The sequence below is a fragment of the Harpegnathos saltator genome, unplaced genomic scaffold (assembly GCF_003227715.2).
Source record: "Harpegnathos saltator strain DR-91 unplaced genomic scaffold, Hsal_v8.6 scaffold58, whole genome shotgun sequence".
NCBI classification, from domain to species: domain Eukaryota; kingdom Metazoa; phylum Arthropoda; class Insecta; order Hymenoptera; family Formicidae; genus Harpegnathos; species Harpegnathos saltator.
The window spans coordinates 1435774-1449702 of record NW_020230404.1 but is presented as its reverse complement, the minus strand read 5'-3'; the positions used below and the strand labels follow the sequence as shown (position 1 = coordinate 1449702).

Genomic DNA, 13929 nt, shown 5'->3' with positions numbered 1-13929 from the left:
GTAAATAGATATTCTGAGAACATGAATATTTGTGAAGATCCAACTTTTCCTTGCTTAACAAGGAAGCACTTGCAATTCCGAGAGGAACGGGCCTTTGGTGTCATTGCACACCCAATAAGGAGAATTCCATGAACATGGAACAATTACCGCTCTCGGAACTGTTTAATACCTGCTAATTAGGTCCTTTGTTAGCTGAACAATTAGATTATCGTACCTCTCTATACAATTGCAAAATGTTCTGTCTGTTTGGTATCTACATCGCTCATCCTTCCCTCTTTCTCTCTTCCTTTCTCTCTCTCTCTCTCTCTCTCTCTCTTTCTCTTTCCTTTCCTCTCTTCATCTCTCTCCCGCGTATAACCTCGATGAGTCTTCGACGATGACTCAGTGCAAATTCTGCCACGAGGCGTTGCTTGAGGCTGTAATCCAGATGGATTTGGAAATTCGCAGGAAGCATTGTGGTTCCTCTGAGGAAGGAAGAGCGTTATAACGACTCGGTATGGCATTACGGAGAGAGAGCATGGTCCATGATGCTGCTAATGCTCTCCTTCCCCCGCGCCATGTCGCGCGCGCGCGCGCGCGCGCTTCGTAACCGCAAAACCTGCTCGTGTCTCGCTCGCAAGGGGGATGAGGATGGCTCCAAGGGGCGTGGGAGGAGGCAGAGCTTAATTACGCACTACCTGGGTATGCACGTTGGGTAAATTGCTATTAGTGGTTTCGGAGACACGTTAAAATGGTTACCACAGCAACGGCTTTCATTTCTGTCTCGATGACAAAAGGAACGATGAAGAGTGATGAGCGGCTGCTTTGAGCGCTGCGTGGTATCGGGTCACCTCAGGTTTCATTGAATGCTCGTTTGCGCTCCGAGATACCGCGACGTGCGCGCACGATAATTAAACGAGATACGACAGAGAGACGTACAGGAAAACATCAATTTCGTTGACAAATTCATTTTGCCGAGAGTCGAGGCGAAATTGGCATGATTGTGCCGAATTGCCCCTCGAGGATTCCGTTTCGCACATTTCCAGACCTCAGAAAACGAAATTCATAAAAAGCCACAGCCGAGCACTCAAGGATCTTCGCTCCTCGCACTGCGCTCATGTGCTCATGTGATCTACTTATTCTCGATCCGCCTACATAAGTAGAAAGCTTCGACTGTATCGACCCAATCTATTGTTCAATGATGCAAATAGTTGGGAGGGGGGGGAGCCGCGTAAGTGCAATATACTCACAGTCCATATACTCCTACACGACCGTAATAGACAACTCCCTGAGTCAAGATCACGCTCCTGAGGCGACCTCGAACGAACGTTCTCGCGAGCGTAGACTCTCTCGGCCTGGCGAGCGATGCGGATGATGATTAATAACAGCGCGTCCCGGCTCCTCCGCCGAACGATACGTTTTTTTATCCATTAATACGAGACTATTTTCGCATCGTCGTAACGAGAACGCAGAAGACGACGGGGTGGGTAAAAGGTAAGAGGAAGGGACAAGGCGGGGGTGGGCAAGGATGGAAAGGGTGAGCCGACAGGGCAATGCATCAGCGGTTAATGAGCAAACTTTAATATTCTCCCGGACTAAAACCCACCCCTTACCACCACCTATCTTCAACCGACCACGAACCAGCCCCTATGTTCCGGAACTCGAAAGGGGGCTGCTGGCAGGAGGAGAGGGTGGGATGACACGGCGAGCGCGATGCACACGACTGCCATAATTATTGTGCGCCGGCGGAAGGAGGGTGAAACAACGGCGTATAAACGAGGGGGGCGAGGGTGGGCCGTAGAGGCCGGGTTGTTTGGCGCCGAGCAAGGTGGCGAGGGAGTTTTCGCTCGCGCCACGCAATGGCACGTTCTTTTGGCGGGATTCGACTTCAAAGTCGTCCGCATTCATTAATTTCATGGGGAGAAGTGGCAGGGGGCGGAGAGGCGAGGTGTCCAATTAGAGACGGCCGTGCCGTGCCGGTTGAACGCTGATACGCCGGAAGGAACATCACCGCCGTCGCTACGATGACGATGTCCAGTTGGCTCGCTTTTTTCCGAGCGTGAAATGAAACCTCGGTAAATAAAGTTCTGTCTCATCTCGCCTTAGTTTGCTTTATCTCATTGCTCGCTGGATTCGCGCACGCAACTCGCGCGTCTCGGGAGCTCTCCGCTTGATTAAAAAAAAAAAAAGGAAGGGGAAGTTCGAGGAAAAGAAATATATATATACTCGATCCGGATCAACGGCATCTACGCGTGCGTTTCAGCGCGCGACGAGCGCCGAGACTTCGCGATCCTCAGATTTGACAGGCTTTCCACAAGCGACGGGATTAATTGAGGCTCAACTTTTCATTCCTCGACATTTCTCTCCATCTATACGTAGATTAACTAGGATTCCATAAATTACCTTGGATTCTCGGATCTCCTGCGTCTCTTCAACTTCTGTATAGGTGCAATATCACTCTTACATGCAATATTGCAATACCTTTCTTTTCTCGAAGAATAATGAAACGCAAGAAGAATCCTTGATCTTTTAATCTCAGTGCTTCATTTCAGTAAAAATTCAATTTATACTCCGGTTAACACACACACTGTCAACACATACACTGTCAATCGACGGTTAGTCGGCAGAAGTGATACGGCTTCGAGTCGGAGCCAGAGAGAAATTACGCCACCCGCCGTGATACAGTGACATCCACGGAAAGGTGGTTATTTCATTCTCCCTCTCTCTCTCTCTCTCTCTCTCTCTCTCTCTCTCTCTCTCTCTCTCTCTCTCTCTCTCTCTCTCTCTCTCTCTCTCTCTCTCTGTCTCCCTGCTTTTTCGATGTACATCGTAAAAAGGGCGTTAAGGTTGAATATGAGGCTTTTTTGCAAGTATCAGCAAGAAATTCTGCAGTGCAGCATCCAAGAATGTGTTAATGACTTATGAAAGGAGTATGGGAGGATAGAGAAGAAATGGGGGGAGGGGGGCGAGAGGGAAAGGAAGGGAGAAATAACGGCTCTGCTTCGCGTAGCGGTGATGCACCGCTACGTCTATAGGTCCTTTTATAATCACGAACGCCGCGCGGCTCTACAGACGACGGGGGTAAAAATGCTTGGCAGGCAAGGCTATCGTGTACATACAGTATATTTCAATTCGTTTTCACACGGACAAGTCCGCGCATAATGTTCAGAGAAATGAATTCGCAGTGAAATTTCATTAGATCGAAATACCAGCCACACGAAATTTTCATTATTCGATTATGAATCCCCGGTGAACGCTCGCATTAGTTCCGAAACGTTAACAGGAAGTAATCGCTAAATAACGTTAATACGGTTTTATATGTAATGCCCGGGAAATTCTATGACCAATGTGCCGGAATAATTGAAGCGCAAACGCAACAATAGCCGTTAGCGCGCCGGATAATAATCGCTCGCTCTTAAAACGCGTAACTTCGATTTATTGAAAAAAAAAAAAAAAGAAAAGAAAGAAAGAAAGAAAAAAGAACGGCGGGTTTTCCGCGTTAAACGATCGAGCCAAGAGACCGATCGACACGCGCGAAGGGAGAACTCTTTCTTCTCGCTTTTTAATTAAAGTTAACCTCGTCCATTTTCATCGCGACAGAGTGCGCAGTTCGCCGTCCCTTCAGTCTGTTCGCCGAGTTGCTCTTCCGTATCGCCATTTTACCTCATGCGACGACGACGACGGCGGCGATTTTTCCCGCGCTTTCTCAAAAAACACGCTGTTTCCACAGTGTCTCGCGTATATCTATCTCTCTCCCTCTGTTCCTTCCTCGTCTGCCATTATTTCCCTTCGTCTTTGAGCGTTCCTCTCCACACCGTCGTACACGTGTTCTATTTCTACCCCCGCTTTATGCCGCACACATTATAATTCGCGCACAGCCGTGCCGGGGATTACGGTGGATGTCGGCTCGGCCAGGTGTGCCATCAAGGTCCACCGGTCTAGCATGGATTCTGCGTTAGTCAGCATTTTTCCGAGCGACCTTGCGGAAGGGGATTAAAGCAAAATCGAGCTTTAAACCGTCAGAGGAGGAGAGCGAGAGAGAGAGAGAGAGAGAGAGAGAGAGAGAGAGAGAGAGAGAGAGAGAGAGAGAGAGAGAGAGAGAGCGAGCGAGAGAGAAGAGGGAGAAGAGCGATAGCGCCATGCCATTGATCGGAGTCGGTTTCACTTAAATCGTCGATGCATGCTAACCGGCAGTCGCGCCTATTAGCGATCGATCTGCCGAACGGAGATTGTCTATAGGTCCACGCGGCTACGATGCTGGTAAATGGCTCCGTCGGAGAATAACTAGCTGCTGTGTCCGATGTCTTTCATCGTTCAGACGGAACATAGCTCGTTCCTTCCGCGAACTCGGTAGACGTACGATGGAAGTAACGAACTAATTATAGACTCTAACCGGGAGGAACCTTGATAAGGATTAAGTTTTGATTCGTCCCTGGGAGAGAGAGAGAGGTGAGGGGAAGGAGGACGGGAGGGAGGAAGGAATGGAAGAGAGGAAATTGGTCTGCTACATGGTTGCAAGAATTTTGAATTGAGGCGGGAAAGAGGAAGGAGCCAGCACTCTATCTTCATCTGCGAGTTGGTCGTTAAAATGAAAGTTGCAGTGTACGTTACAACGCACGAAGATTATACACGGGAGAGATCGTATTAGCTTGTATGAGCAAGAAATCCAGGATTAATAGGATTTCCCTGACAAATCGCACCTCGTTATGTTGATTTGAGCGATTCTTCGAACGAGTTTCGTTTCAGATTCGCTCAGACCATCGATTTCTCTAGCTCGGACGAAAGGAAGAGGGTAAACGCGATGCTGCGTAATGCGTGATATCGCGTGTCACGTCGGACAGACGCGATAAATCGTTGTTAATTCGCGAGTTGGACGCGAATAGTACACTTGGAGAATAATTTAATTAAAATCGTAATGATGTATTGACTAGCGCGATCTCTTTGCAGTAATGCATCAGCGATATCGCGCATATTTTATGCGTCCGCACAATGGTCGCTGCTCATAATTTATGTATCGTCGACGATGCATTTTCAGAGGAACGGGTAACCGACATTACATAATTCATTGAATTTATACGAGCAGGATAGCAAACTGTATGGACTATAACGTCATAAATCATGACGGCTTGAAACAAGAAAAATCGAAGGACACGCGCGCGCTCGCGCGCACGCGCGACGTAATATTTTTCGTCAAGGATGCCTGCAGCGAAAAATCATAATTCTCAATGATGTAAACTGAAAGCGACGCAAATCCACTTCGGCTTTAAACGCTCGTGGAAGATGCAATCAGCGTTAGGGAGAAAAAATAGCTTTATCAGGGAGCCTCGACCTTAATTTGTTGAAACTTAAGCAGTTCGGGCAATCAAATCGTAAGATTGTTAATGAGTAACGCCATTTTATTTTTTTAATTAATCTCAGCTTCGTTCTAGAGAAGTTAATTACCGGGATATTATTCGCTGAAAATTGAAAGGTCGCAAACAATGGGCGCGCCTTTAATGCTCGCTAAGGCGGACTCACTCCAAATTCATTAAAAAGTGTATTCTCGCGATTAAGAGTCCCGCGTCTGCCGGAATTCGTAAAAACGATTCGACGGCCGCGACGCTCCGCCGTGCTTGCATTTTCCGCGAAATGTACAAACTTCGAATTTGTAAATTTTTATATTCCGCAGCAACAAAGGAGAGAGAGAGAGAGAGAGAGAGAGAGGGATGCGACAGAGCGAGTTTAATGAAATATTTCGTCGTGACATTTTCGGATGCGAAATAAACGTTTCTCCAGACTTTGCACGCGGAAATGCTGTCTCGACGAGCGTTAAACGCGACCCGCACGCGCGAGAGGTGGAAATCGCTTGGAGGATTCGTCATCACAGGGCGGTTTATAACGTCTCATCGAGCTGTCGCGCAGCAGTGTTGTCTCTCTCGCCGAGACGACGCCGCTGAGCGTGCACGCTCTGCGGGGGTGTATTATAGATTATTGTCATTCTCGTTGTTGCGCAATCTACATAGTTACATGTTATCCGACTGCCACACGGCGTATTTCATCGTAAGCGCGTTCGCGGCGGACGTGTGCGCGCATACGTGCGCGGAATGCTGTGCTCTACGTGTATTAACTTTGGACGACGCGCGATCGAAAAACTCAGTTTCGTCGATTCCTCACGTCTGACGCGCGATGTGCAAACTTCCTTATCGATTATTCCCGCGGGATTTATGGCCACTGGACACCCGTTATTTCGTCACCGCTGTCATTTCCGGCGAAACGCTTTTAATCGCGCGACGGCGTTCCTTCGCCTCGTGAAGTTACACGTCACACACGTATGTGCACACAGAGACGAGAGTCGATTCCTCTCTTTAAATCTCGTTCGCAATGTTTTTTGTACGCGAGGACACGAGGAGGACAGGAACTTGTAGTCCTTAATTAGTCCTAACCGAGCTGTGCGAGAGAAACGTCCCGTCTGAACGAGAAAACTCATAGCACGTCGTTCTGCGAATCTCAATAGATCGAGATAGAGGAGATAGAGAGAGAGAGATAGAGAGATAGAGAGATAGAGAGAGAGAGAGAGAGAGAGAGAGAGAGAGAGAGAGAGAGAGAAGGGAGAAAAGAAGGGGAAAGAAGGAGAAAAAGATTTTTGCTCGGCTAATTCGCAGTTGCTTAATTGGCCGGACAACGATTTCCTTTTCAAAATTTAGTCCTGCCCCAGCTCGACATACTACACAAAGGCGACATAATTCTCGGCGAGATTGATAAATTCATTATTGGATTTTCGCGGTGAGTTTTCACGTGCACGGAAAGCAAGGTTCAAGGCAACGTGATTAAAAATACCGCGAAATTAAAAAGCTCAATGGGGCCGAGTTTCGCAACTTCCGCAGGACTATGTGCGGTCGTGCTAGTTACTTGCTTCGCGGCTTAATATTTAAAATAAATGTTTCAGGAAAAAAAGAGCGCACGTATGTGTAAAACTACAAGTGGAAAATGGTGTTTTAAATCGTATCGCAAATCGACGTTAAACGCTGATGAGAAGTGTATCAGTAATCTGGGAATATACAACTATCACCGCTCTCAGTATACTATTTTGTAATCATATTTGAGTGCACGTTAATATATACACGGACAGAATGGTAATTAATTTGTTCATCGCTCGCCGGTGAATGAATAATTACCCATTCATTTCTATATATTAATAGATATCAGCGATATTACGAGACGGAAACAAGGTTACTGGCAAAATTTCATGTCGCCATAATCAGCGATAAATTAAACATGTTAGTTACTAAAATTGCAATTTATCGAAGTAAAGTCTATTTGATGTCGGGCAAAGATTAACGTTAAGTCTCAGATTAAATAATATCGCTCGCAAATTGCTCGACAAACAAAATACGATGTGAAACGTAGTGGAGAGGACGCGCGGAATTGTGTAACAAGTGAGATATTTAGAAAGAGAGACACGCATGCGAAACACATATACGCACACAAGGATTAAACGCCAAAGGGCACGGGGCGTTTGTAAATATATCGCGGGAATGATCTCGCGTAAAATAAACGGTAGTAAAAATGAAATATACAAGATACAATCTTGTGCTACGCCACATTCAGCTCAAAGCGCCGATATAAATCCGGCCATCCGAGGGCCGCTGCCTCAAACCGATAAAAATTCAAGTGCGCGCCGCGAAAGTATCGACCAGCCGCAAGACACGCGGAAGGAACAGCAATACCCGTAGAGTTTTCAGTCGCTTTTAATATACGGCGAAAATTCGGCGCGACTCGCGCTCTATTTTGCCACGGAATAAAATGTTTTTTTCAGCGCCGAGCCCGCGCCGGCGTGACAGACGCGATACCGCCGTAACTAAAATAACAGCCTTATTTCACACGGCGAGTTTCCATTTCGGCGGCAAGCCCGCGCGCGTTCACGCGTCCCCTCGCGCGCGTGATTTACATCTGGCTTGCGACCAACTTTGCTCGTAATTATCCGTGTAATTCGACCGATCGAACGATACGCTCTCGAATATCGCGATATCAAGGATCCGCAATTTCGGTATTTATCCCGACGCGCTCATAAATTCCGACGAATTACGCAAATAATGCTCCGGCGAGCGAGTGAGCGAGCGAGTGAACGAGCGAGCGCGCTATCAGTGACACACACATACATTATCAAGTCCTGGAAACAGTAAGCTTTCCACGGCCATATTGTATATTCGACCCCGATTTGGCCGCTGTCAATTAATCACCTCGCTGAAATATACAAGCCATGCGCGCGTCGCGCCGTGCCGAGGTAAGACCGGCGGCGGCGATATTTTCTCATCGCATCGACGTTATCCCGCGTCTCTGTTCGAGCCGCGACAACAACCGATGTCCCTGGGCAGAACAACGCTGGTCAAAAGCGCTGGACATCACCTGGGTCCTCTCCCACCTTCTCAAAGGATCCCCTCGCGGTATTCACCGTTAATGTAAACGGTCCGGCCCGGTCGTGTGTTACTTGCAGTTACCGGCCAAAGTAACCATGGTCACCCCCCCCCCCCCATGGAGCATGGTCGCAGCCGCAGCGGCTGGGCGCGCCGTGGCGGGACCGTGGCCGGGGGTGATCCGCAAGTCTTATCCGCGGCGTAACGCAACGTGCGAGCCGGGAAACGAGCAAACTTTGCGAGAACTCCATATCCCGCATCGATACTGAATTATGTGAAGCTCGTGATCCGAATCCGGCCATGATCCGCCGCGGCGAAACCTCGCTCCCTCAAACGATTTTCAACGAACGAATTAAATTTCTTCGCCGCCTGCCCGCCTCTCTCCCGGCACTCCTTTCCGCGTACTTGTTGCGCGAGGAGCCATTTCGCGCGAGAAGATCGTTCTATCTAAACGCGGCACAGCTTAATTCCTGGGCAGAACTTTTCAACAAAAGGTTCGCCCGGGATTGCCAGAACGTCATCGGCGATTAACTCGAACTTTAGATTCCTCGCGTCCGTATAGCTATTTCGCTTTAAGGGGCGAGCATAAATCGATTAAGCGACAATTGAAAGTCAACTCTAATGGAATCTCGCGCAAAGCGAGTGAAATCTTCCGTGCTGATATTAATTATATAGGCAGCATTTCGTCTTTGAAGCGACGAAGAAATCACTCGCTCACATGAATTAAGGATGAGAGAGAGAGAGAGAGAGAGAGTGGGGGGGGGGGAGAGAGAGAGAGAAAGAGATACGTAGATGGCACATGTATATATCATACTTAGCAAAAGTAATATTTACCGAATAATATTTATTTTATAAGCGAGTTTATCTACATAAATCTTCGTATAAACAGCAAACTGCCGGCGCGTTTTATCTGCCCTTGTGCAACAAGTTAATATTTTCAGACGCGCAGGATTGATTTTACAACGTGCAGGCGTGTTGCATTACAAACGCGTAAAGCTCCACTCTCGCCCCTCTTAGAATCCTGATAACTGAGAACTATCGATATCCGTACTCGCGTTTCATTCGCGTTAATTCCGACGAATTAATTAGTTCTCAGCAGCGTGTATTACGTGTTATCTCGCTCGTTATAGTCGGATTAACGCGTGTCTGGCGCAGGCGGAGGCTACGTGTCATCATATACTCCGTTATCGTCATTTCACGACGCGCGAGCGTGCGTCCCGTTGAGAAAGCAACCCTGACGAATCGCCGTTTCGATTTTACAGAAACCCGAACATCATCGATCATCACGGAAGGAACGACACTGTCCTGCCGGCCAGCAGGGAGAAGAGCCGATTTCGCAGCTTATCGTGGGAGCAGTACGACCCGGTGCATCAAAAGTACCTGGAAATCGGTAAGTGACATTTTCAAAACCGCCTGAACGTTTTTCTTTTACGATTCGTCACGAGATACGAGCGAAGACGTGGTAAAGCGTGCGAGACAAAGTCCGCGGAACTTGTCTCTAAAATCAAAGTCTGAATAACGCTCGGTCAGTCTAACGTAGTACGAGAACGTAGGTAATCTTTGAAGATCTTAGATCAACATGGGGATTCAATCTCCCAGCGAGCTCTCGACTTTCCGCGCACGCGTTTCTTACAAAGCGCTCGTGACGGAGAGCCGAGGGTGAAGATGAAGAGAGAAATGGCCCATCGATTATTGAATTAGCCCAATAAAAAACTTAGAGGCATCGGGCTCACTTCAACTCGTGATCCACGTCGTATCGATCCAAGGGACCGTCGCAGCCACCTGGACTCGTCCCGAACGCTCATTCGTGACGACCGTTCAGAACGTTCAGAGGGCTAAGCAAAACGCGCTAGTTCTTCGTCCGCTCGTTGTGGGAGTGAAATTAGCGGCATGGAGAGGCCGAATGCAGATAGCCGGGCGGAGAACGAATGTGCTCTTGAATTTCTGAGCGAATATCGAGACCTGCGCTCGCGCTTCTCATCTCGAGTGCAGCTACTCGGCGTTCGATTCGTCTTCACTTGGCCGTGCGCATGAAGAAAGCGCTCGCTGGCTGCCGAGTTAGCTCGAATTAGAGCGGGTCAGATCCCGGGCGAGCTTTCATCGTTTCGTACGTGAGGGAAGAAAGGCCGGCGGATGAAGTGTCGTGCCAGGAACACGGTTTGCCACTCGTGTGTAGCTGTCCGAGCCGAGGCGAAGAGCGGCTGAAGACTTTCCGCGGGGTCATTTTTATTTTGAGGACCGTGCTCGAGCATGCCGTAGATGACGCGGAATGAGCTCTTTGACCTGGAAAAAAAAGCCGCGGTTTACACTGTAAGCTAACCATTTATCTGCGAGTGAGTGCGTGCGCGCGAAAAACCGAACTACCGCATTAATTACCTTTAACCTCGCCAAACGTATTTGCACAGTTCGTTACGCGTATCAACATGCGCACGCGCGAGCAAGCAAGCGAACGGCCGAACGGCGAACGGTGAAAGGGTTGCCGAACGGCTGAAAAATCGCCCGAGCTGGCTATTGAATTGAAATGGAAATTGATGCGCAAGTAGAATGTAATGTGTGTTTCACCGCGAGCGAGTATAATTTCTACATTCGTTGCGCGAGCTCTCTCGACCGATATGACTATTGATATGAGCGGCAAAAGTTCGCCGCAAATTTCCAGCCTCCAATTTCACGCTGTTGCGGCGAATTAGCCAATCGCCGTCGTTATCTATAAGCCTGCATCGGTCCCGACAGCGAGACTATGTCGGCATTGTCGTTTGTGTTACGTCGCGTTACTTGAACGTGACGTCATCCATCGAAAATTTTGACCGACTCGACATTTAAAATCGCACATTAATCGAATAATAAATTGCTCATCGCGTTCTTTCCTTCTGTTTTCTATTTTTTTCTGTCTTCTATATGGTTGGATATAATTCAGACGATGATGTTCCAGTCGGAAATTAGCCGCCACGGTGGGCACTTAACAGAAATGCACATTCGAGCCATAACTCTGAGATCGTGAGGGAATCGTCGGATCCAACTTGGAAAAAAATTTTCATCGAGATTGCCGCCACGAGAGACACGGCGAAAGGTGTTCACCATTTTTCACCGGGAAGTCTGGTGAAAAATCGCGTCGAACCAATAGCCTGCATTCCACGTTGCTCGAGCCGACTCGAGTCGATTCTCCGGGACGCCCACACGTGATCCGAGAAAAATGTACCGTGAAAATGGAGCAAAAGGGTGGATCCTTAACCTCTTCGTGATTAATTTTTTGCGTTCCTTCCTTTTCCTTATCTAACCTGAGTGAAAGCCTCCTGATGCCTGGAAGGTCGTTCGCGGGAAAAAGATTCCCTCTAAAGATATCGATACATTTTATCCAACCTGGTTACGACACGAAGCAGAGTGTGCGCATTTCAAATTCGGAGTTTCATCCCCGTGTCTGAGTATCGTTACCTCACAGTTGTAATTTTCGCGTATTATATTTCCGTAAACTAATCTCATCGTATGATGAAACGAATAAATTTATGGAATTTTGCCAACAACTTAATTCCATTGCAAAAAAGGAACGAATATAAGATCGCAATAACATAACATAATAAATGTGGAAAGTGAGAACCAATCGTCTGAGAACAAACCGCTTTTGCATGATGCGAAACAATATAACAAAAGAACATATATAATATTTATAACTTGGCAAACATAAACACTGCAGGTACGACGTGTTTTCAACGTTAAATGTTCCGGTCCTATTTTCTTCAGCAAACTGTATAAAATACACACACACACACACACACACAGTTTAAACACCACATATAAGAAATAATAAATAAGACTTTAGTTATCTAGAATTTAAGGCGGACACTCTCGGAAACTCGCGCGTATAAATATCTTATTCTTTCCCTCCACGACATTAATCCCTCCGCGAATCTGGTTGCAAGTATCCGTTTGATGCACGCGGTGGCCTCGCAACGTCGCGTCGAGGCGATCAGCAGGAATGTCCGTGCGCGATTGCAGAAACGTCGAGCATTGTCGGCGAGTCTGTTTCGAATTTTACGTAGCAGCGACGGAGAAATTCAATAATCTTTTGTTCCTTCGATTCGGTTTAATCTTCGATTTCCGGCAACTCGGGGATGAAACGGGCGGGGCTTCCGGTCGAAGCGAAAACAGCAATCGACGGTTCGAGTGGTCGTTGTTTTACGTCCCGGCATTCCGCTTTTGTTCTCTTACCCTCTCTCACCGCAGCGTTCGCTATCTACTTCGCAATAGTTTTTGCCCCTCCCACTTCTACCCTTCAACCCGCTGTGTAGCTGTTCCTTAACCTTGGTATAAATGTACTTTACTTTAGTATCGATTACGCTGCTCGGCCCCCAGGAGACGTTGCTCCCAACTTATTTATGCCGTAATTCACTTTACACGTAGCATTCTTCGCGAACTCGGCGCTCCGATGATTGGATTTATCATTAGACGGATCGTAATGTCGGATTTTCCACGCTACGCCTTTTGTCCCAGGCTTTCCAATATCAAAAATCCTATACGAGAGTCCTTTTTCCTTGCTCCTCCCTTCAAAGTGCATCGTTTGTCTCTTTGTTACTTTCCTTCAAAGTACTCTACTCATTTCTTCATTACTTTTCCTCAGAGCACACTCTGCTCACGTATTCTCAGAGTATAAAGTAAAATTGTCCACTGACAAAATCCAATTAATCTCAAAAATTTCGAAACGATATCTCCGTTTATTAGTGTCGAACCACGCAGCAAATCAGCAAAATAGCCGGCAGAATAAGCGTTACAACGAACGTCAGCTTTACCCAAGAATGTCTTATTGTAGAAATGTCCGTAACGAACCTTCTCTTCAATTAAACCAGCCGGACGCGTCGCGAGCGACGAGTCTTTAATTAAAAATGGCGAAAAAAAAGCCGTGCAACGCGGAACGCCCTGAAATTAGAACAATCGCACGTATCTCATGACAGCGATGCTTGCTGTGCTCGAAGCATTCCCGAACGATCTATCGCGCAAGCTTCGTTGACGCACGACTCCGCTCGCGCCGGTTGTTACGGGCGCCATTGTTCGTAATTAAATCAGATCCTTCCGTATTTCCGTCCTTTTTTCTCCCTCCGTTTTTTGCTCTCGCCGGCCGGCGCGCTGAGAGCTCGTAAAGCCACGACGAGCGCTGCGCGCCGAGGGTTTATATCCTGTACGTGATGAACGGTGACATTTGACACGGGTAGACGCCGTCACGTTCTCATAACGCTCGGTATAAACACCTACTATGTGTTCCATAAGATAACATCCAGCAAACATGCATAATCTCGCGACACGCGTTCGGTCTTGAACACAATGGGACATTTTGTTAAAAATAACAAAACACGCCGAAGCGCAATTTTCCGTCTCTCTCTCTCCCCCTCTCTCTCCCTCTCTCTCTCTCTCTCTCTCTCTCTCTCTCTCTCTTTCTCTTCTCTTCTCTTCCGCCGCTACACTCGCGGTGATGGGATATTGTAATTGGAGCGCGCGCGAAATATTTTGCATCCGAAATATTGTGAATTTTGGATGAGGTCATGAAGAACATTAGGATCGCTTTATCGCG

General features: G+C 47.6%; 1 protein-coding gene across 1 annotated transcript in view; it reads left to right on the top strand.

Annotated features, from left to right (window-relative positions):
- Positions 1-13929, top strand: part of NLG-4 (neuroligin 4) — a 248452-nt gene that overhangs the window by 197114 nt on the left and 37409 nt on the right. Inside the window, exon 10 of the mRNA XM_011141664.3 lies at positions 9635-9762. Coding sequence (XP_011139966.1) covers positions 9635-9762 — 128 coding nt within the window. The remainder of the gene's footprint in view (positions 1-9634; positions 9763-13929) is intronic.